We start from the raw sequence: 22,047 nt of genomic DNA, 5'->3' as shown, positions 1-22,047 counted from the left end.
TGGTGGGGGTGGGAGAGGGGGGGATCGAGGCATCGCTCCAGAGCAGGATGTGACGGATTCAATCCTAACATCACGTCCTGCGGCGGCTTACATTTTGGTCTTGACAATTCATGTTCTCTGTCCAATCAACATTTTTATCTGACATGATTCAAGTAGAAAAAAAAAGCAACAAAACAATAGTTCATTTAAAAAAAAAAAAAAAATGCATAAGTAAAATAGACAAATGGAAACAATAAGGTCAAATAAAAAAAAAAATTAAAAAAAAAAAAAAATCCCTTTACAAATAAGGGATTTTGGCTTCAAGACCACTTCGGAAAAACAAGCGCAATCAATAACGGGTAAAGCTTTTTTCAAAATAAAATGCTTCTACTAAGCTGCCCTATCTTGCCAAAAAAACCAAAACAAAACAAAAAAACAACTCTTTTTGAGCATTTTACGGATAAATACATATTCTCATAATCAAAAAGTGCAGCACTGTGCAAAATTGGCGATCACAATTTAGCCTGGGACCTTTAGTTCCCAGGGGGAGCTTGACCTCTACTGTCTAATTCATGCAATTTGTATTCATTTCCTTTCTCCGATTTCACAGAGGCAGACCCTTTTTGTACCACCAGAAATGTCTAAATGTGAGACCAAGGGGTGTTGATTGAGTCATTTCCAGCAACTGCTGCCCACTTCACATTACCCTAACTTGGTGGATCTAAGTTTGCACTTACAAAAAAAAAAAAAAAAAGGAAAATAAAAGGTTTAAGTGCTTTTGGCTTGAAGTGTAACTACAGTAAGTGCAATTAAAACTCAAAAGGTTGACAGGAGGGAGGGAGGAAGGGAGGAGGGGGCAAAAAGCAGTACCATGTCTGCCAGCCTAACTGAAGCCAGTGCCATTGAACACAATGCTGTACAAATGAATGGCTTTTCTTCGTCATTGCACCTAACAGGAACTTTTGTTTTTCTTCTCACAACGGGAACTCTATGAATGTTAGTAGAAAATGTTTATTATGATGTAAAAGGCTCAGTAAAAAAGTAAAAATAAAAATAAAATAAAAAAACAACAACATAAAAGACAAAAAAAAAAGAAAAAAAAAGAGGAAAAAAGACACCGAAAGGCCACCAAACACACTAACTTTCCCGTCTTTACCAGCACAGAAGACGTCCCTGTTCACACTTCTGTATCGCTTCTTTTTCATGTACATAAACAAAAATACATTCATTCAAGTCATTTTGGAACAGTTTTTTTTTTCTTTTTTTTGTACACAAAAATTACAAAAAGCTCCAAAAAGCACCATTGAATCGGCCTGCGGTGACCGTGGCCGCGGGCAGCTCGCTGACCCGGAGCCGGTCACCTCCACAAAACAGTTATCTCATATATCTCTTCTAAGTATTAGGTGCGTGACACATAGTTCTGCATGTAATGCTCGGCTGATATCAACCTGGTCTCAGAAATCATTGTTTCCCCTCTCGACGCATATTTCTTATCCGTTTGCTACTTATTTGTTATCTCATAACAAAAAAAATGTGAGTTTCTCCACGCGATGGGTCAGATTGATTCTTTTCCATATTTACATGATCGCAGCTTATTTTGTGTCGTGTGAGCTTACAAAACAAGCTGCATTTACTCTGAGACAGAAGCGGTATCAGCCGGCAGCCACGCATAACACGGTTTCACCGTTATAAAAAAAAAAAAACAACCAAAAAAAAGCAACCAAAATCAAAACGATGGGAAGGGGGAGGGGCTACAAAACTATGTACAAGATTGATAAATAAGTAAGTGCGTGGTTTGAGGCATTGCTTTGGAAACGTGCCTTTGTCAATGAAAAGCATTCCGTTTCATTGGTTCTGTCCACGTTGCACCGCTAAACACTTCAGGATATCTCGAATTGTAGCTTCCTAATGACGTCAAAGCTCGTTGAAACACAGAAACAGGCATGCTATTTCGATGCATAATAGCAAAAGACAAAAATGCACTAAAATGTAGCACTTGCAAGTTTTTGTTTTTCGTCTTTTTATCTCGTCAAACGACTAAAGGAAAAAAAAATATCTATAAAACTGAGATACGTTAGTTTCCTCAGATAATGCGACTGGGTCCAGGTCATTCAGATGTTTAAAAACGGAAAACAAGGTAATAGAGTAGTACTTGAAGTAGTAATAATTCAATTGATAGAACTGATAAGAAAAGCAGCTTCTTGATATAAATGCATTTTTTTTTAGCATGTACAGCCTTTTTCTCTTATAAATGTTTTTTTTTTTTTTTAGTTTTAGTTTTTTCCTTTTCTTCAATATGTTTGTCTGGTCCAGCTTATCCTGCTGGTCTGATTGGAAAAGACGTTTGCTCCCACTGCAGTGGTCAAGTGTCATTCACACCACTGTCCGAGGAGTGAGGGGAAAGAGCGGGGGAGGGGGAGAGGTGGAGGAGGAGGGGGGGGGTCAGGCAGTCTTGGCCCTCTCCATCAGTCCCAGGTAGGCCAGGAAGGAGTGTTTGTGGGAGGAGGGCGAGGGGGAAGAGCGGGAGGGGGACGCCGAGTGGGAGGAGGAGGAGAGGAGAGGAGACGTGGCCGGCCGCCATCTGGAGTGGAGGTGCGGGTGGAATGTGAAGCGGCTGTTGTGGGTGAACAGGGTGGTGAGGGGGATCAGGTGCGCCCGGTCGTAGTTCCTGTACTGCTCGAGCATGTGGCGGGAGGAGGGGAGGAAGAGGGAGGCGCCGCCGCCCACGCCGCCGCCGCCGGGCCCCCGGCGGTGTCGCCGCCGCCGGCGCCGACCCAGCGGCGCGGAGGCCCGCCGGGGTCCAGCTGCCGGGACCTGCTCAGTGTGAGCGACAGAGCGACGGACTGGAGCGCCTGAGACGCGGTGAGACTCATGAGGGGGCTGTTGCTGCCGCTCCCTCCGCTGCTGCCTCCTCCGCCGAACAGGAAGTGCCCCCGGCGCGTCCGTAGCGACGGCGGGCCCCCCGGCGACGCGCCCTCCAGTGGCGGCTCCTCCCCCGCCCCCGGCGCTTCCTCCTCTTCCTCCTCCTCTTCTCCTCCTCCTCCTCCCGAGCCCCCGTCCGGCCCCCCCGTCGTCCCTCCGCTCTGGTGTTTCTTGAGGTGGCGGCTGAAGACGAAGGGGTGTGTGGTGGTGAAAGGGCACTCTTGGCAGCCGAAAGTCTGGCGCGGCGCGTGCTTCAGCTTCTTGTGCAGGTTGAGGTTGTCCTTGCGCTTGCAGCTGTAAGAGCAGCGGTCGCAGTGGAAGGGCCGCTCGCCCGTGTGCACGCGCACGTGCTCGATCAGCTTGTTGGCCGTCTTGGACAAGTAGCCACACTGCTCACACTTGTAGTGGTTGCCCAGGCGGTGCCCGCGCACGTGGGCCTCCAGTGAGGCCTGGTCGGGCCACAGTCCCTGGCAGATGCGGCAGCGGTATTCCATCTTGCAGTGCGTCTTAAGGTGGCACTCCATGGCCGCCGGACGATTGGTGGAGTAGATGCAAAAAGGGCACCTGCTTGACGCAACAAGAGGGACGCGGGGAGGGACGGAGGACGGGACACACAAAGAGCAAAAAAAAAAAAAACAACAACAAAAAAAGACAGTTTAAAGGAAAGTGTGCGTTTTCCAACCATGTAACACAACCTTGAAATTTAAGAACACAGAATGATGAAGAGGAAAAGGACAGATCAAGGGAAAAAAAAAAAAAAAAAAAAAAAGTGTACGATGTACAGTTCTTTGTACTCATGGTGGTATGTGTGGCAGTTTTAATGGTGGAAGAATTGAGGTGATCAGGTGTGTGTGTGTGCGTGCGTGCGTGTGTGTGTGTGTGTGTGTGTGTGTGGGAAGGAGGGAGGAAAAGAGGGAGAGTGGAGGAGGAGGAGGAGGAGGGGTGACAGGCTGGAGAAAAGATCGGAGCAGTAGGACATGAAGGGAAATGAAGGAATGGAGTGGCACTTACATTTAAATAGCACCTTTCATCTGCTCTGGACCCCAAAGCGCTTCACAAACCCTGCAGAACAGAATCACCTCAGAAAAACCTCGAAATGGTCAAGGCCCTCTCTCCCTTTCTACACACTCCTACATGTACAGAAACACTTTGCATTGCTCGAGTGCATACACATGTACACACTAGCCGGGGTGGGGGTGGGGGGGGGATTGGACGTGGTCTTGGGGTGGGGTGTCCTAAAATGCAGGCAATCGAAAGGCAGTTTTCCCTGAAGGCTGTTTAACTTTCTCCTCATCCGTTTGGCTGAATTCTACCTGATTTTGATAGTTAAAAAAATAAATAAAAGTGGTTTACGTAAATTAAGAGACAGTGTAAACCCTGGCGGACTTTAAGGTATAACCCCCAAAATGTGCAGATATTAAAAGTAGAGCAGAGAAGTTGAGTTGAAGAAGGTTAAACTTCAATATATATAAAAAAAAACCAACTTCAAAAGATCTCGAAGAAGAAGAATCGAAAATATTCACTTTCTGATTCTTTCTTGTAAATGCTAAAAAAAAAAAAAAAAAAAAAATACCAATCTGGCTTCAAAAACATTTACACCTGATAGAAGAAACATTTAGAAAAACAAACCCCTCTTCTTTTTTGTTTGTTTTTTTATTCGCTCACACTAACAGCTAGCAGCAAGTCTTCACGTTCCTAAAAGGATCTTTGACCTCGGGATGGGGCTGCTCGTGTATTTGTGTCCCGTTATCTACGTTTTCTGTGACACAAGTCAGACGTGTAATTTTCCAGACATTTAGCAGCGTTGAGAAAATGCCAACGCCACCGACGGCTGCACAGAAAAAAAAAAATATGTAGAACACATATGTAGAGATTGTTGTTTATGAGGAGATGGGGGGCGGTAATCATAATGATATTCAATGGTTCTGCACATGCACAGACTGGAGTTATGGGGACGACTCAAAAACAAAAACATGGCTGGTGTTGCTTGAAATGAATCTTCACCAAATGTTAAGTTTACTACGGTCTTTTTTTTTTTTCAAACTTTTAAGACAAATATTCATGTGTATAAGCTTTTTTTTTTTTTTTTTTTTTCCCCCAAACTGCCACACTAAACCTAAAGGTGTGTTAAAGTCACCACCGTCAGCGTGTGGTGTGTTCAGGTCAGCAGATGGACTTTACATTAACTCCACAGGCCTGAAATGTCACAAAAACGTGTCACAGTACAACAAAGGGTCCCGTGGGAGTATGGAGGTGGAGAGGGAAGCGTGCGGGGAGACAAACCGAGGCTGCTTAATCAGAATTCATTCAAAAAAAATAAATAAAAGGCAAAATAACTAAGGAGACTGTTGAGATTAAAAAAATAAATAAATAAAATGACTCGATCCAAAACTGCGCGTGTTTGTGTATTTGTACGAGGGCGGATCAAAAAGTGACGAGATTGCTAAAGTTTTGTCTGAACGCTGACGAGCGCGGAGCGGCAGGAAGCCGTAACCTTCGGAGTAAGTTGCGTCGCCGGATGAAACGTCAGCGTCGGTCACGCGTGCTTCCGGGAGCGGCGACGTGAGCGCACTTGTGGTTTCACCGGAGGCCCGGAACCTGAGCAGAGCGCACGGAGAATGTGATGTCGAATTTTTGGGGAACAGAGGGAAGTGGCTGGGAGACAAATTCGGTAAGCAGGAGCGGTGGAGAGCCACGGCTGTTTCTTTTATGGTTTTTTTTTTAAGGGGACAAACATGTTTGGGTGGGTGGTGGCGGTGGTGGTGGTGGGGGGGGGGGTTTCTTGGTGCGCAACCCTGCCGAATGTCAAAGGAAACCACACCCGGTTCTGCTCCTTGACCCGATGCGCCTTATTTGGTCTCGGGACAGCGAGGTTCAGACTCAATGTCTCTCAGAACCCCTCACTGCTTCACTGCCTTGCGATCCGAAGCATTTCAAAGGTTATTGTTCATTAACCAATTTTGGGGGTTTGACATAAACCCCGACGTGCTCTCTCTGCTCGAGTCCCATGATGAAAATCGCAATGGCGTCTGCGCTCACAAAAGTCGGGCGCTGCTTATTCACCAAGGTTATGTCTTTCCGCAGCTCCGTGGGTTCGGACATTGTCCTGTAAAGGTTTTTTTTTTCCATTAGCGTCATCCTGTGCACAGAATCCCCGCTGTGCTTCAAATGAGAACGAGTAATCCTGAAAGCATTAGCATCAGGTTTTTGCAACTGGGAATTTGGATGAACTGTTAACGTTACAGATGTGAGTGATCAAACAAGTGCTTATGGAGTGTGTCACTCGATTATCTTCCGGGGCGGGGGGAGGGGGGGGGGTGTGCCGACAAATTTTCATACAGTACAGGATAGCAAGTGTTTTCGTTAGGACGGGTTTAAAAAAAAAAAAAAAAAAAAAAAGTAGCTTTCTGGAATGCAGGTCTCATCAGATATTTTTTCTTTGGCACGGCTGTCAGCTGTGGGCAGTGGAACAACAAGCCCTGAGGGGAAGCCCGTTTCCATCTCCTCCACTCTCCCGTCTGTTCAGAACAGCCACTGCAGACCCGCAGACCACTGTCTAATAAGTCCTACTTGCCAAGAGAGGCTGTCGAGCAGCAAAAATACAGCTTGTATCATTTTATTTGCTGGCTGCGGATAATGAACATTAAAGCGAGGTTCCCTGATTAAAGACACATGGCTAAAATAATCTTCAAATGGACCGCGGATCAGTTTCTGTCGAATAAATCAAAGTTTACGTGTGCCATCTGTAATAATAATATCGGCGAGCTTGCCGCTTTCTTTATCCTTTAAGTTATTCTACAAGCAGCTTTTTAATGAAAAGAAAGTTAAAAAAAAAAAAGAAAAAAAAAGAAAGAAAGAACCGAAACCAGTCAGTTGAAATCAAGCTGCAGGACTACGGTGCATGTTTATCGTATATTTCCGGCGGCAAGCTTTAAGTTTCTTTTACATGAAATGAGGTGAAATTGAACTATTCGGTTCCCGGCACACCCCCGGGTCTGTGAACGCGTATGTGCTGTGCGCCGTGAGTTGAGAGGGTGAGGGAGGGAGGGGGGGGGGGGAGGATGGGCGGAGTTAGGAACCTCTGTCTGTACTTGCTTTCCTTACTTGAGCCCTCCGGAGGGGACGGTGTGGCACTTCTTGTGCTCCAGCAGCTGCTCGGGCGTCTTGAGGAACTTGTGGCACACGTCGCACTCAAACATTCGCGTGATGAGGTGGATCTGGAGGTGCCGCTCGTACATGCTGCGCGTCTTGCACACAAAGTTGCAGAAGACGCACTCAAAACCTGGAGGGAGCGGAAAGAGGAAGAAAAAGGCGAGTTAAGACGGTGGGGGGGGGGGGGGGCTGTCCTGTTTGACCTGCGTCTGGTTGTGGTCTGACGACGCATTCAGGTTTTATAAATAGTATGTATATATATATATATTAAAAAAAATAAAAAAAAAAAAAAGCACGATTTCTGTCCTCAGTTACTTACTGCCTAGTTTAAAAGAGCATTAAGGAAAGGAACACAAAAAAATAAATAAATAAAGAGTAGGATTTTGTTTTTAAATTTTGCTCTCAAGTAAAAAAAAAAAAAAAAAAAAAAAAGTCCAAATAAAGTTGCATTTTATATTTCCGGAGCAAAATTACATTTCAAGATTAAAGTCAAACTTTTGAGAATAAATCAAACTACTTGCTTTGCGTAGGTGATTGTATAAGAGATCTTCTGTAGCGTTGTGTGCCTTGTGTTGAGCAAAAAGCACATCATGTCTCTTTAAGCGGACGAACACAGTTTGGTAATTAGGACTTTAAAAGAGATCGTGCCAAAAAAAATTGGGTCTGTTCAGAAGTGGAAACCAGAAACTTGGAGGAAGTGGCTGCATTCATGCGGACCGAAATAGCTGGAGAAGGACAGATTCAAAGTTGTCGATGGTTACACCTGCACGCAACACAGAGTATCACAAGACACAATTGATCATGTTGTTTGATCCTGAAGATGTGGAGCGCTGCGTTTAAGGCATTTTGACTTCATGCACGAAATCTAATTTCCACTTTTTTTCCCTCGACATTTCCACTTTATTAAGTTAGTTTAAACAACAACAACAACAAAAATCTTCCCCCTAAATTTGTTTTTTCTCAATGTTTATCTCAAACCATATCAGTCAAAACAGAAGCAGCAGGAGCTGAGATATCTTAACTTTGATTCCTGAACAGGGCTTGAGCTCTAAAAAAAAACAAAAAAACCACTGAATCCTGAGATTCCCACAACAAATCCTGATATTTAGTTCAGATCCTCCTGACTGGTAAACAACCACAACTTCACACAGTTGTTGTTGTTGTTGTTGTTGCTGCTGCTTCAGTTTGAAACAACAACATCTTCCATCCATCCATTATCTATACCCGCTTTGTCCTGAACAGGGTCAAGGGGGGTCTGGAGCCGATCCCAGCTCACTTTGGGCGAAGGCAGGGTTCAGTCCATCACAGGGCCAACACAGAGAGACAGACAGAAACGAAGACCATTCACGCTCTCATTCACCAATAAACCTGAAATGGGCGTCTGTGGGCGGTGGGAGGAAGCCGGAGAGAACCCACGCAGGCACGGGGAGAACCCACGCAGGCACGGGGAGAACATGCAAACTCCACACAGAAAGGCCCGAGCCCGGGATCGAGCCCGGGATCGAACCCGGAGCCTTTTCACTGCGGGGCGACGGTGCTAACCGCGATTTATCCCGTCAGACCTCAGAAAGCGCCTCCAGAGCTACACGTGTCTATCATTATATCCACAGGCTGAGTGGCAGCAGTATTCCTCATGACTAGTAAACTAATCTTCGTGTGTAAAACTGGCAGAGTGGTGCCTAATAGAAGAGGGAAAATAATTCACAACAGCCTGGACTAGACTACATTCAATCACACGAGCGAAGTAATGCTGCGGCTGCGGGAAGCGTTTGCAGTGTTGCTGATTTAATGGATGCATTTTTGAAGGCCAGACGAAGGTAAGTAAGTGATGCCTCATCTTCTTACGTCTGTCGCCCAGTGAGCACCTTCCCGCCCAGAGTGTTTAGTCTTAATAGACCTTTAAAAGACCAGGGTAATTATAGTGTAGAAGAGCTCAATGGCTTTAAAGCTCCTGAAAACTTACTTTCTCAATCAGCTGCTTACTATGAGGAATGGGGGTGGGGGTGGGGGGGGGGGGGGCCAGGATGGACCCAAACTTTTCTGCCAAAACTTAAGAGGTGAGTTGATTTTCCACACGAGAGATTTGTGCTTTTCTTTTTCTCAGTGCTCGTCTAACTGGTTTGAAATTGGCGGTCAGTTTCAATCAGTTTCTGATGGAAGCTGGTGGGTTGTTTGGAAACTGTAATTCAAATCTGACCAACATCAGCAACTGATCTAAAAAAAAAAAAAAAAAAATTACAGGAAGATGTTTTGTTCAACTTTGATTACTGCTTATTCAATCATGAACGTTGAAGATTTGAAGCCAAGTTTTCAGGGGCTTTAAAATGATGGAGTGTATCTGACAGTTCCCATAATTCCTTGCCTTTGTCAGACTTGTCCTCAGTTCCTGATCCCGAGTGGCTGCCGGAGCTGGACTGGCTGCCGGCGGAGGAGGGCGGGGCTAGCAGGCTCTTGAGTTCTTCGTTACCGTGGGTGAGGTCTCCGCCCTCTGAGCTGTTGAGTGAGTCGCTGAGGGCCGAGAGGGACGACGAGGTGCTCTTGGTCTCGCTGAGGGGACTTCTTGAGTTCAGACCTGGACACACGAGGCCAGAGGGTCGAACGCAAGACACTGTTGTCATAATGATCGAAAAGTAGTGATAGCGGAAAAAGTATAGCAGCTTCATCTCTTAAGAAAAACCTAGGACAAAGATATTTAAAAATTCTGCATAAATTGTGGGCTTTGCTTTTTGCAGAAAATCAGTTTCTAGATCCTCATTGTTATCCACACGCACACACACGCACACACACACACACACACGCACGCACACGCGCACGCACACACACACACACACGCACACACACACAACATTAAAGCAGGGAGCCTCGATAGTCCTGCACTCTGACTGAGGCCCTGCTGCCAGTCCAATCAAGATGCAGTGTGCTCTTATTGATCCCCTGCTCTAAGTCGGCAATTCAATGGGCAGAGAGAGGGAATTAGACGGGGAGGAGGTGCTGAGGAGCGCGGGTCATGGCCGAAGGAGCTAAGATGGCGGGAGCATCTCGGGGCACAGCTCAACAAATGGCATTCACTCAGGAGGCATTGAAAAGGAGGGAGAAGAGCCTGCACGGATCCCCAAAAGTTTGACCTCTCTTTTTAATAGGGGGCTCCAACACAAACATACGAGGATGTACACATTTAGTGCATGTGGGACTGTTATAAAAGTAGTGCATTTAGTTTGACTACAGTCGTGATCTCACATTGAGGAAGCTTCTACCTCCTTTGCTGCAGTATTTATCATGTGTGTACTTTCTTTCATAGTTTTCCAAAGACTGATGCCAAAGGATACAAGTTAAAGGGAAAAATGGATGCTGCTCTGAGCCACTGGGACTTGACCTTAAAACATCTCTTAACTAAAAAAATATTCCATTTTCTGTTTTACCAAAGAGCTTCACTTGTGCCTTCCTGGCAACTTTGACGATATGAGAAGAGAAATCAAGAAGCAAACTCTCACCGCTCCCTGACCAACCTCCCCCCCCCTGCAGAGTCCAGCTTCACGGGGGGGGGTCGGTTTGAACTGTGACACCTGCTGAGCTCTGCCATCTCTTGCCTGGATGTGTCCACATGGTTGACCAGTTAACTAGCCTTTTACAGCCTGTCAGGCCTCCCTCTTAAGTTGTGCTCTAACCACCTGAAGCTTTGACACCTTCACCAACGGCTGGGTCGTGACAAAATTATTTAAATCTTCAACAATAAGAGGGAGGATGCGTGTTTATAAAGTTTACAGTGACTGTAAGCCCCTCTTCTCTACATTTGTGTGTTTGTTGGTGGTGTCCATCTTGTGCGAGACTGAGATAAATGCCAAACCGGGCTGAGAGACTTAAAAGATGGCCACACTGGCATCGTAAACTCAGCTCGTCTCCAAAGGACCCAAGGCCTATTGATTTTTTTCCCCTCAGGCACGATAAGGGCCAACCTTCCCAGATAAACAAGGCCACTGTGGCCTCTGAAAGACCCCTCAGCTGTCTGGGCCGGACAATCCCACCCACCCACCCACCCACACACACCCACACCCACATCCACACACATACACACACACAGTGCAAGAGCAAAACGTCAGCAATAAACTGGACAAAGCTGTTTTAGACAAAAACAGTCATATCGACCACCAGAGGTTCAGACCGGCAGCTTTAAAAGTCCAGAGAAGGTCGATTGGAGGAGGCCTGTTTGTGAAAGCCAGTTCTGCTGCTTGTCTTTCCCCGTGTCCTCCGAACTGTGTGTTTATCAAGTGTTACATTATGATGTTTTCACTTCAAACAGCCCACGCTGATTTCCTTTAATAAAAAGTAAAGAGCTACATAACCATCCATAAATATTTGGACAGTTTGTATTGAGCTGACTCTGCATATGAACTGAGGCTGAACTGATTAGTCGCTTAGTTGATCAACAGAAAATGAACTGCCATTGATTTTGATTTCTGATTATTTGTCATTTAAAAAAAAGTTTTTTTTTCTTAAAATGTGATTTTTGTTTTCTTGTTTTCAACAAAATACACAACATACAAAAAAACAAAACATTTTATATATATATACAGTAAATATAAAGTTGTGATAGGCATTTCATTGATTCACACACAAAATAATTGGTAGGTTCATTGATAATGATAAAGTGAGCGGTGGAGGAACTGCTTGTCTACAACTGCACACAAAATTGGTCTGAATACAAACATAAAAACAGCTCTGGTTCTCCAAACCCTTAAAGCTGAGAGGGAGCTCTTTTAACCTCACTCGTTGTTTAAATTTAAACCCCATGTGTTGGAGTACAGAGCCAAAACAATAGGAAATGTGTCACTGTCCAAATACTGCACTGCATTTCTATTCTGAGCTGCGAACAAGAGCCACAATGTGTAAGCTACCACCCACTCTTACATGTGAGAGTAATTTTGAAAATAACTCCATAAATCATTTTTGAAGGAGTTGAATCCTGTACTTTGCTGCTATCCAGTGCATGTTGGAGAACGCTTCAAGAACAGCAGAAACAAGAACGTTACCAGAGAGCGGAAATGATTTAGTGATTAATTGATTTGTCAATTGAAAGAAAACAATCTTTCAATTGAATATTTTAAGACATTTCTTTTCTTGTGTCAGCTTCTCAGATATGAAGCTTTGTAGCTTTTCTTTGTGTCATTCTAATAAACAATAATGTTTAGATTTTGGACTGCAAAAAAAAACCCCAAGTGATTTACAGATGGATATATTTTTCCTTTTTACCATTTTCTGACATTTTTCAAAAAAATATAACAATATTCAGAACAACTGTGAGGGTTATTTCCAACCCTACATCCCTCCAAAAACACATTAGAGAGATGATCTAATTAATGCTGTCACTCAAGAAGCATGAAAATGAGACTGTCTCTACCTGCATGTCCGGTGCTGATGTGGCTCTTCATGTCGCTCTCCTCCATGCAGACGTAGTCACAGACGCTGCAGCAGAGCGAGAACATCCACTGCTCCTTGTCCACATGGAGCGACATGTGGCTGACAAACTGGGCATTCAGCTCCGTCTGGAAACCACACACATGGCAGCTGGACAGAGAACCGAGAGGGAAATGAAGGAAAATGGTGAGAAGGAGAGGAGGGAGACAGTCAGATTTAGCGATATATTTTGCCTGCATAATTTGGTAAATGGTACAGCGTGGCTACTGTGATAAAGATGCAGACTTCTGTAATTCAGAAATGGTGAGACTGACCTATTTTCAAATCATGAGCCACGGTGAAAGGTTAAAGCTACATTTTGGGACATTTTCTGATTCGCTTTCTTGCCGAGAGTTAGATGAACAGATTGAGAACGGTCATGTCTGTGCGCTAAAAATATGAAGCTGTAACTTTGAGACGATTAGCACGGCTTAACGTAAAAACTGGAAGCAAGAGGAAACAGCTAGCCTGGCTCTGGCACAAGTTTATAAACTGAACTACGATCAGATCTAAATCTCATCGCTGTGAGGTTTCTCTACAATCAGTGGAGACTCCAGGAAGCAACTGAGCCTGACCGAGACATATTTACTCAGTAAAAAAAGTTTTTACTCTTTGTTTTTTGTATGTATTAAGAAAACAAGATGTAGTGTGGTAATAAGGGAGCTTTAGAGTCACAGGTAGGCTCATTGTAGGCTCAAAGAGCCGGGCCTACGTTTTCCAGTCTTTATGCTGAGCTAACTATCTACGGCCTGTTGCTTCATGTTCTCAGGTTTAGAGCTGGGTATTGTTGAAAAAGTGTTGATACTGGCTGACTTCAATACAGGTTCTTGAAGAATAACTTTCCTCATTACTAATTTTATGAAATCAGTTTAAAAAAAGAAAAAGAAAAAAGAATTACTTAACAGTACAAATCTTCAGGTTTCATGCAGTTCAAAGGGGGAGAGTGGAACTCACTTTGTTTTCTGTACCTAAAATTAACAGATGTCTCCTTAACGCCTCACATGCAAGCCATCGCTGGATGCTACATTTCAGGAAAGCGTCCTAAACACGCGCTATCAGTAGATTCCAGCTTGTCAGCTATGCATAGAGAAGCCTCCAGTTTCTGCACAATACAGTGGTGTGAAAAAGTGTTTGTCCCCTTCCTGATTTCTTATTTTTTTGCATGTTTGTCACACTTAAATGTTTCAGATCATCAAACAAATTTAAATATTAGTCAAAGATAACACAAGTAAACACAAAATGCAGTTTCTAAATGAAGGTTTTTTATTATTAAGGGAGAAAAAAAACAAAACAATCCAAACCCACATGGCCCTGTGTGAAAAAGTGTTTGCCCCCTAAACCTAATAACTGGTTGGGCCACCCTTAGCAGCAACAACTGCAATCAAGCGTTTGCGATAACTTGCAATGAGTCTTTTACAGCTGTGGAAGAATTTTGGCCCACTCATCTTTGCGGAGTTGTTGTAATTCAGCCACATTGGAGGGTTTTCCAGCACGAATCGCCTTTTTAAGGTCATGCCACAGCATCTCAATAGGATTCAGGTCAGGACTTTGACTAGGCCACTCCAAAGTCTTCATTTTGTTTTTCTTCAGCCATTCAGAGGTGGGCTTGCTGGCGTGTTTTGGATCATTGTCCTGCTGCAGAACCCAAGTTGGCTTCAGCTTGAGTTCACGAACAGATGGCCAGACATTCTCCTTCAGGATGTTTTTGGTAGACATTAGAATTCATGGTTCCATTTATCACAGCAAGTCTTCCAGGTCCTGAAGCAGCAAAACAGCCCCAGACCGTCACACTACCACCATATTTTACTGTTGGTCTGATGTTCTTTTTCTGAAATGCGGTGTTACTTTTACACCAGATGTAATGGAACACACTTTCCAAAAAGTTCAGCTTTGGTCTCGTCAGTCCACACAGTATTTTCCCAAAAGTCTTGGGGATCATCAAGATGTTTTCTGGCAAAAATGAGACGATCCTTAATGTTCTTTTTGCTCAGCGGTGGTTTTGGTCTTGGAACTCTGCCATGCAGCCATTTTTGCCAAGTCTCTTTCTTATGGTGGAGTCATGAACACTGACCTTAACTGAGACAAGTGAGGCCTGCAGTTCTTTGGATGTTGTTGTGGGGTCTTTTGTGACCTCTCGGATGAGTCGTCGCTGCGCTCTTGGGGTAATTTTGGTCGGCCGGCCACTCCTGGGAAGGTTCACCACTGTTCCATGTTTTCTCCATTTGTGGATAATGGCTCTCACTGTGGTTCGCTGGAGTCCCAAAGCTTTAGAAACTTTAGGCTTTATAACCTTTTCCAGACTGATAGAGCTCAGTTACTTTCTTTCTCATTTGTTCCTGAATTTCTTTGGATCTCGGCATGATGTCTATCTTTTGAGGATCTTTTGGTCGACTTCACTTTGTCAGGCAGGTCCTATTGAAGTGATTTCTTGATTGAGAACAGGTGTGTCAGTAATCAGGCCTGGGTGTGGCTAGAGAAATTGAACTCAGGTGTGATAAACCACAGTTAAGTTATGTTTTAACAGGAGGGGGCAAACACTTTTTCACACAGGGCCATGTGGGTTTAGATTTTTTTTTTCTCCCTTAATAATAAAAACCTTCATTTAAAAACTGCATTTTGTGTTTACTTGTGTTATCTTTGACTAATATTTAAATTTGTTTGATGATCTGAAACATTTAAGTGTGACAAACATGCAAAACAAATTGGAAATCAGGAAGGGGGCAAACACTTTTTCACACCACTGTATGTGGCCAGTTTGAAAGAGTGAAATAAGATGTTCTAATGTAAGATTTACTAATAAAAGTTGAAACTGGGGGATTTTATCTACATGTGCCGGTCGCCCAAGTCATGGCTATGTATGGTGAACATTGTGGCTCACTAAGGCTGAGACTTACTCCTTTGTAAACGGAGAAAAGGTTATGCATTTTAAAAACCTATCAGTGTAGAGGTAGCCTAGCTATCAAAATGTGGTACTGAATCACGAGGCCTTTCTCAATGGAAGATGGTTCCGAAGGAATTCTGCTGGTGCCATAAAAGTATATAAGTTCGGCCCTACAAAAGAACAGACATGAATGTGGTATCTATCTCTTCATCCGAATTCTTAGCAAGGTGAATAAGCACATTTGCCAAATTGTCCAACTATTCCTCTGAGGACAGACAATGGACTAAAAGAAATACAGAGAATTAAAACCAGACTTTGAAAATAGAGCAGCGGGAGAGAAATGAATTCAGGAAATATCTCCGGATTTAATTTGACATTAAGGCAGCAGAGATGTATATATTAAAATATGCTTTGATTTGGTCCACTTTCGATCTCTGTTATTGGCTCACGGCACTGTCAGTAGATGTAGGGGCGGCGTTTGGTGTGTTATCACTACCTGTAGTAATAAGGGCAGTTCTTGCGCTCAGCACAGTCAGCTGTAACAGCGCTGACGATCTGCTCAGCGTCTGTGTTGACCAGCTTGACAGAGTGGATGGTCAGGTGCTGATTGAGGTTAGCCCTGCACTTGGCTGCGTAAGGACACAGGTGACACTTGTACTTCCTCTCTTCTGCAAGAAAACAGACACAAGACCCTGGGTTACCATAAACGTGACCTCCAGATGATGTTTCATTAAGGTGCTCTCAGCCTCTGAGCTTTTAAAGCAAGCTTTAACCTAATTGCTTAATGCCTGACCCTGCTTCACCTTCACCTGACACGGCCTCATAATCTGATCCTGAGAAGAGGAAGAAAAAAAAAACACAACTCGTGATGTCTCACAAAATTAACTTTGCTGGGATGCGCCCAGATATTTCTGTAGATGCCACAAGACGGTAAAACAAACACGAGGCACACATGAGAGTTTCCCCTTCCCTGATTTGTGAGCCCTTTAAAATTTACACAAAAACTCATTTTCTTTTATCCAAAAACAAATTAACATAACAACACATCTACTCCCCCTCAAACAACACGCGCACATGCACACACGCGCACACCATTTGCCCCAAGGACATGAAGCCAGGCAACCTTTATGTCGCCGGGGAAACCAAAAAGACCATCACACTGACATATGCCCCTGCTTCTGCTCTCTGTGGTGTGGCCAAGCTGTTCACAGCCAACACTCTCAGATGGTGTGTGTGTGTGTGCGCTTGTCATGTAGTGTGTGTTAGCACATGCAAAATGTGAGAGCATGTCCAATTGTGTGGGGGCATTTTGTACACAAGCCTCCATTTGTGCTCTCAGTGATTTGGTCTGCTATCCCAAGTAGGTTGCATTAATTTCTAATCCAGAGGTTATTTTCTGCAAGTAAAACTATCGGCAGAATAATCATTATTATGTTCTTGTTTTTGTTTTTTTTCACTAATAAGGACTGAGAGCGGGATTGTGGAAGACAGCTGATGGGGTAGAATGGATCAATCGGGAGCAAAGTGGGGCCAAGTTTGAAAACAGTGTAATCAGGACACAAGGGAGTGAGTATGAGAGGGAAAGTGAAAGAGAGAACCAATCGTAGCCACATCGGAATTATTGGTGTGTCTCTGTGTGTGTGTGTGTGTGTGTGTGTGTGTGTGTGTGTGTGTGTGTGTGTGTGTGTGTGTGTGTGTGTGTGTGTGTGTGTGTGTGTGTGTGTGTGTGTGTGGATCCTCTGTCAGGCATCCTTCTAGCTGGGTAATTAGACGGGCAGTTTTCCCAGTGAGACTAATCATGGTAGTAATCTCTTTAAAGGAAGGGTAATCTAGTCTAGTCAACCTTATTTACTTAGTGTGGGAAGTATAAACACAAGCGCACATGTACAAACACAAAACCTCACATTGTACGTTAACAAAGAGATGTACATGTACAAGCTGGTGTGCAGCAGTAATGTGCACACAGGCTGATGATGTCATAGTGCGTGTGTGGTTATTTACCTGTGTGTAGAGACAGATGTCTAGAAAGGGTCTGCTGTCTACCGAACACCTTGCCACAGACGGGACAGGGGAAGAGCTGCTCATTTAGTCTCCACGGGGCAATCCCATTTCCCAGCTCACCATCGTCCTTTTCTGAGTCTGGAGCACACACACACAACACACAACACACACACACACACACACACACACACACACACACACACACACACACACACACACACACACACACACACACACAGAGAGAGAGAGAGAGAAAACCATACTCATCATTCATTGCTGACAAGCAGCCACGATAATGTCTGCAGGTGGACCGAACACTGTAAAGTCACGCTGCTGTAAATCAAACAAAGTTACTTAAGTTCAATATGTATTGATGTTGAAACTGTAACTACTACCAAACGACAACACACTGCCGTGCTACGTCATCATGTACTGACTGACGTGTTCTCTGAATTATTGGGCAACGTGTCGTTTCAACATATGAATAGGTTGAGAGGTAAAGGAACAGAAGGGGGGAAACGAATGCAAGAAAGGTCAGAGATAAACTTGGGAAAGCTGCTATCACAGTACAGTACGTGGTACATGTCTTAACCACTAGCCAACCGGGACGCCCCACTTACATCCATCCATCTCTCAAGAGATTTAACACCAGTAAAGCAGCTGGATGGACACAGAGCATTTCTCTTGCTTAGTAATTTATATTGTTTTAAAGCAATACTTTGACATTTAAGAAACATGCTGGTTCTCTTTCCTACTGAGAGTTAGATGAGAGCGTCAATGGCAGATTTAGTGGCGTTTAATTGTGAGGTCTCAGACTGTGATCAACTGAACACTCAATTTACGGTGGCCGCGAAACTTGCTGAAAAAGTTTCTCTCAAGTGTCAGTGTTCAGTATGTCCCTTCTGGGCTACAGTAGAAGAGGACCCGCCCCCACTTAGATATAAAGAGCTCATTCTATGGTAATAAAAACTCTACGATTCTTAGTTTCAGAATATAGCACACTAAATCAAAAAAAAAATTCATGAAGCATGTCACTGCATATTAAGATGCTTTAAAGATACTGTCAGGTGTATTTCTGAACTTTGGACGAAGCCAGACCAGCTGTTTTATCTGCTCCGAGCTGCAGTATGCCAAACTAACCAAATATGTCTTGGGCTATTTTATCTTTTCTTCTTGAACTTTTTTATATTTGCTTCTATGCCTTTGTATCTTTTTAATGGCAAAAAAGAAAACATACACACTAATGAGCCAAAACATTGTGACCACCGACACATACGGAAAACAATGTTGATCATCTTGCAACAACACGACATGGAACAGGCGGTTCTGTTAACCAACGTGTTGAACGCGATAAAGATGGGCAGGTGTAAAGAGCTGAACGACTTTGACTAAGGACAGGTCTTTATAACTAGACAACTAAGCCTTAGCCTCTCTGAAACAACTTGTGAGGTCACACAGCGGTCTGAGGAGGACAAATCCATGAATTAGTGAAAGGGTGGCGGGGGATGTGCCGGAACAAGTCTGATCCAAGTCTGACCGTGGCCGCTCCAACTCACAACTTACAGAACTTAAAAGATGTGCTGCTAACATCTCGGTGCCAGATACCACAGGGCACCTTCAGAGGTCTCGTAAAGGCCAATCGGGTCGCAGCTGTTTTGGCGGCACACAACAGAATATTAATCAGGGGCAGTCATAGTGTTTTGGCTTATAAGTATACATAAAAGATGAATCATTTTATACAGTATTCTCTTTCTGTAAAGGGGCCCGCCAATCAATGCTAACAGACATGGAGGACATGGGAACAACTCGGAAAAAGAGACAAACACACAAATTTACAAGAGGTGGATGAATTCAATCAACGTTAAATGAATGATTCTTCCTTTAGGATTATGCATCAAGTAAAGCATCGTGTTTTCTCATTTGGCTCCCTTAAACAACATATCTGTTCCAAGTATCACAAAGCCAGAAACCAGAAGGTAAAACAGTACATTAATTAAAAAAAAAAAAAAGTGACACAAATCTATTTCCTTATTTTCTTACGACATTTCCTGACATATAAAAAAGAAAAAGTGTAATTCTCTTTGCAAGACAACTGGTACACAATGGAGTACTTAGCTAACCCACAACACTGTAGCCTGTTTGCCATCATTTGACAGATGCTCCTTGTCTAGCCCGCGGGTGGGATACAACGTAAATGCATTCTTAATGTCAACAACAAGCATCAGTCCTTTGCTCTGAACCCTGCAGCCGAAGTATACCACGGCAGCTCTCCTCACTATACTGTGCTGCGTGTCACTCCTTCCCTTCATCCAGTCCTCAATAAAAGAAATAAAAAGAATGAGACAGTATTTTCAGCCGCTTTCAGAGATTCGAATTGAAGTTACTGCTTTGAATTAAATCTTGCCATGTGAATAGAGCAAGGAGTAATTCACGAGGGTGAAAGCATGTGCTACTCTTCTCATTGTGCAGCACAAGTTCCACAGATGGATGTAGGATTTTTATTTGTCGTCTATATTGTTCAGAGAACAGGCTGCAGATGCTGGCCTTGGCCAAATGTTTGCATATGTAAGGCATAAAAAGGATAAAGGATTCTTCAAGTGCGGTTTTATTTTTTATGACGATAAAAGGGAGCAGCACTTCTCCATCCTCCTGCGGACAAACTTTGAGTTTGGATGGAATTGTTTGGATTGGTCAGATGGAAATCAGTGGTCATACACTTAACAATTCTGACTTTATAAAGGAGAACAAATGAGACGGAGAACCATTAAGAAACATAATCCACAGAGGATATTTAGCAACAAATGGTGCCGCTTGCCGTCACAATTTAAAAGTCGCCCAACAAAACAGTCCAGCCGAATGATGAGGTGTTCGCAGATGTTTGAATGCCACAATGAGGAGAAGCAAAGAACGTTTTCTGGCATTTGGGGGCAGGTTTTTGTGGCAAGTGGTAAAGAACAGATGGTGGTGTGAAAGGACATTTTACTGCTGTTGCACTGACTCACACAACCTGGAGCTTTTTTTTTTTTTTTTTCTGTATCTGTCTCATTTAAAGCGCCTTTTTGCCCTCCGTATGCAAACGAGTACATTTGCGTTGTGCGCCTTTATTTATTTGCTTTATTTATGTCACACTATCCCTCAGATTTTTGGAACTATCAATGTAAGACACAGCACATTCAGTTTGATTCAAGAACAAAATACAATTATTTATGGATTTAAATTATTCTTTTTCAAATAAGAGGGACTCGTCTACTGACATATGAAAAGTATATTTTATTTACACCAGTAAAGAGGGACACAGAATGAGGGCAGGATGTATTTGGACAGTAGACAAAACCTTCAATAATTAATCAAAAGTAATATAATCTTATTGCTTATTTTAGGAAATCTTAAAAAATTTTCTTCCCGTAAAATTATTTATATTTCTGATCTTAATTCTGAGAGGATACACTTAGTTTGAACTGTATTTAAATTATTAATGATTACACAGTATTTTCAAAATTTAGCTAAAAGATTCATGCAATGGACCAAAGACTGAAATCTTAAGTTTGAAAAAATTCTCACAACATGTGGATCAGTTTGAACTGGAGCTGAAATGAAGAGTTGATGTACAAACAATCATCAACTGTTTTCATAATCAATGATTTAAGTTGATTTTAAAACCTGGTTGGAGTTTCTCCGGTGGGAGGATTTACTGCTTTTCTGTCTTTTATTTGATTATAAACTGAATACGTATGTGTTTTGGACTGTTGGTCCGACAAAACAAAACATCAGAAGACGGCGCTTTGGGCTCTGGGAAGTAGTGATCGTTACTTTATTACTATTTTTTATTCAAGAAAAAAAAAAGCCAGATTGATCCCTGGTGGAAATAATTGTAGAATTTAACCATCATCTTGCTGCCGGTTCATCACTCACGAGTCCTTTTTGCTGCACGCCGGGAGCTCATCTCTGTAACAGGGGTGAGTTAGGGCACGTATGTGACTGTAAACGCATACAAGTAGACCAGTGTAGCAACACCTGCCTGTAAACTAAGCAAGTAATGAGCCAAGGCAGCGTGTGTGTTTGCGGTTCCTCTCACACGCACACAGTAAAGTCAGACTGGTGGTAAAGGCGTCACAACTCAATACATGACAGGAAACTTGAGTTCCTGCGACCTGTCTGACCTGTCCGTCTCTGACTTTCTGACCTCGTACATTAGCTGGACTCAGCGGCCCCGATATCAGACTACAAACTCTTTGTCACTGCACGGCCTATTCTGCGAATCCCCCACCCTCTTATGGGGTTTTGTAGCTAAAGCTTAGCACATAAAAGCATTAACTTCTCCTGACTCACACAAGTGAGACCAGGGGACGGCTCGGTCACACGGGGTGATGAGAAGCCGGACAGCGCGGGCTCAAGGCCATGACCTGGCAAACACACTGATGATTAAGCCAATTAGGGTGCAGAATGGGCCTTGAAGTGGTTAATGGTTTAATTAGTGCTATTAGAGCAGAAGAGAGGGACACAAACAAGAAACGAAGGATAGTGCTAAACCCCAGACTGGAGGGAGGAGACAGCGAACTCCTGAAGTCACACTGGTTATCACACAAACTCCCACTCGTTTATTCTTTCTTTCATGCAAGAAAAGCGCACAGTTTTCAGCCTCATCTCAGCATGATGGTTGT

General features: G+C 43.5%; 1 protein-coding gene across 1 annotated transcript in view; it reads right to left on the bottom strand.

Moving 5' to 3' along the window:
• Positions 1-22,047, bottom strand: part of znf827 (zinc finger protein 827) — a 292,140-nt gene continuing 270,093 nt past the window's right edge. Inside the window, 7 exon segments of the mRNA XM_069689268.1 lie at positions 1-2,715; positions 2,718-3,465; positions 7,006-7,183; positions 9,416-9,625; positions 12,449-12,615; positions 15,882-16,053; positions 17,387-17,524. Coding sequence (XP_069545369.1) covers positions 2,422-2,715; positions 2,718-3,465; positions 7,006-7,183; positions 9,416-9,625; positions 12,449-12,615; positions 15,882-16,053; positions 17,387-17,524 — 1,907 coding nt within the window. The 3' untranslated portion in view covers positions 1-2,421.

The sequence above is a fragment of the Brachyistius frenatus genome, unplaced genomic scaffold (assembly GCF_029030835.1).
Source record: "Brachyistius frenatus isolate BFR_SWC_R1_liver_20210118 unplaced genomic scaffold, ASM2903083v1 Contig_7, whole genome shotgun sequence".
Lineage (NCBI taxonomy): Eukaryota > Metazoa > Chordata > Actinopteri > Embiotocidae > Brachyistius > Brachyistius frenatus.
The sequence above is the reverse complement of the archived record's forward strand: the minus strand, read 5'-3'. Positions and strand labels throughout refer to the sequence as shown.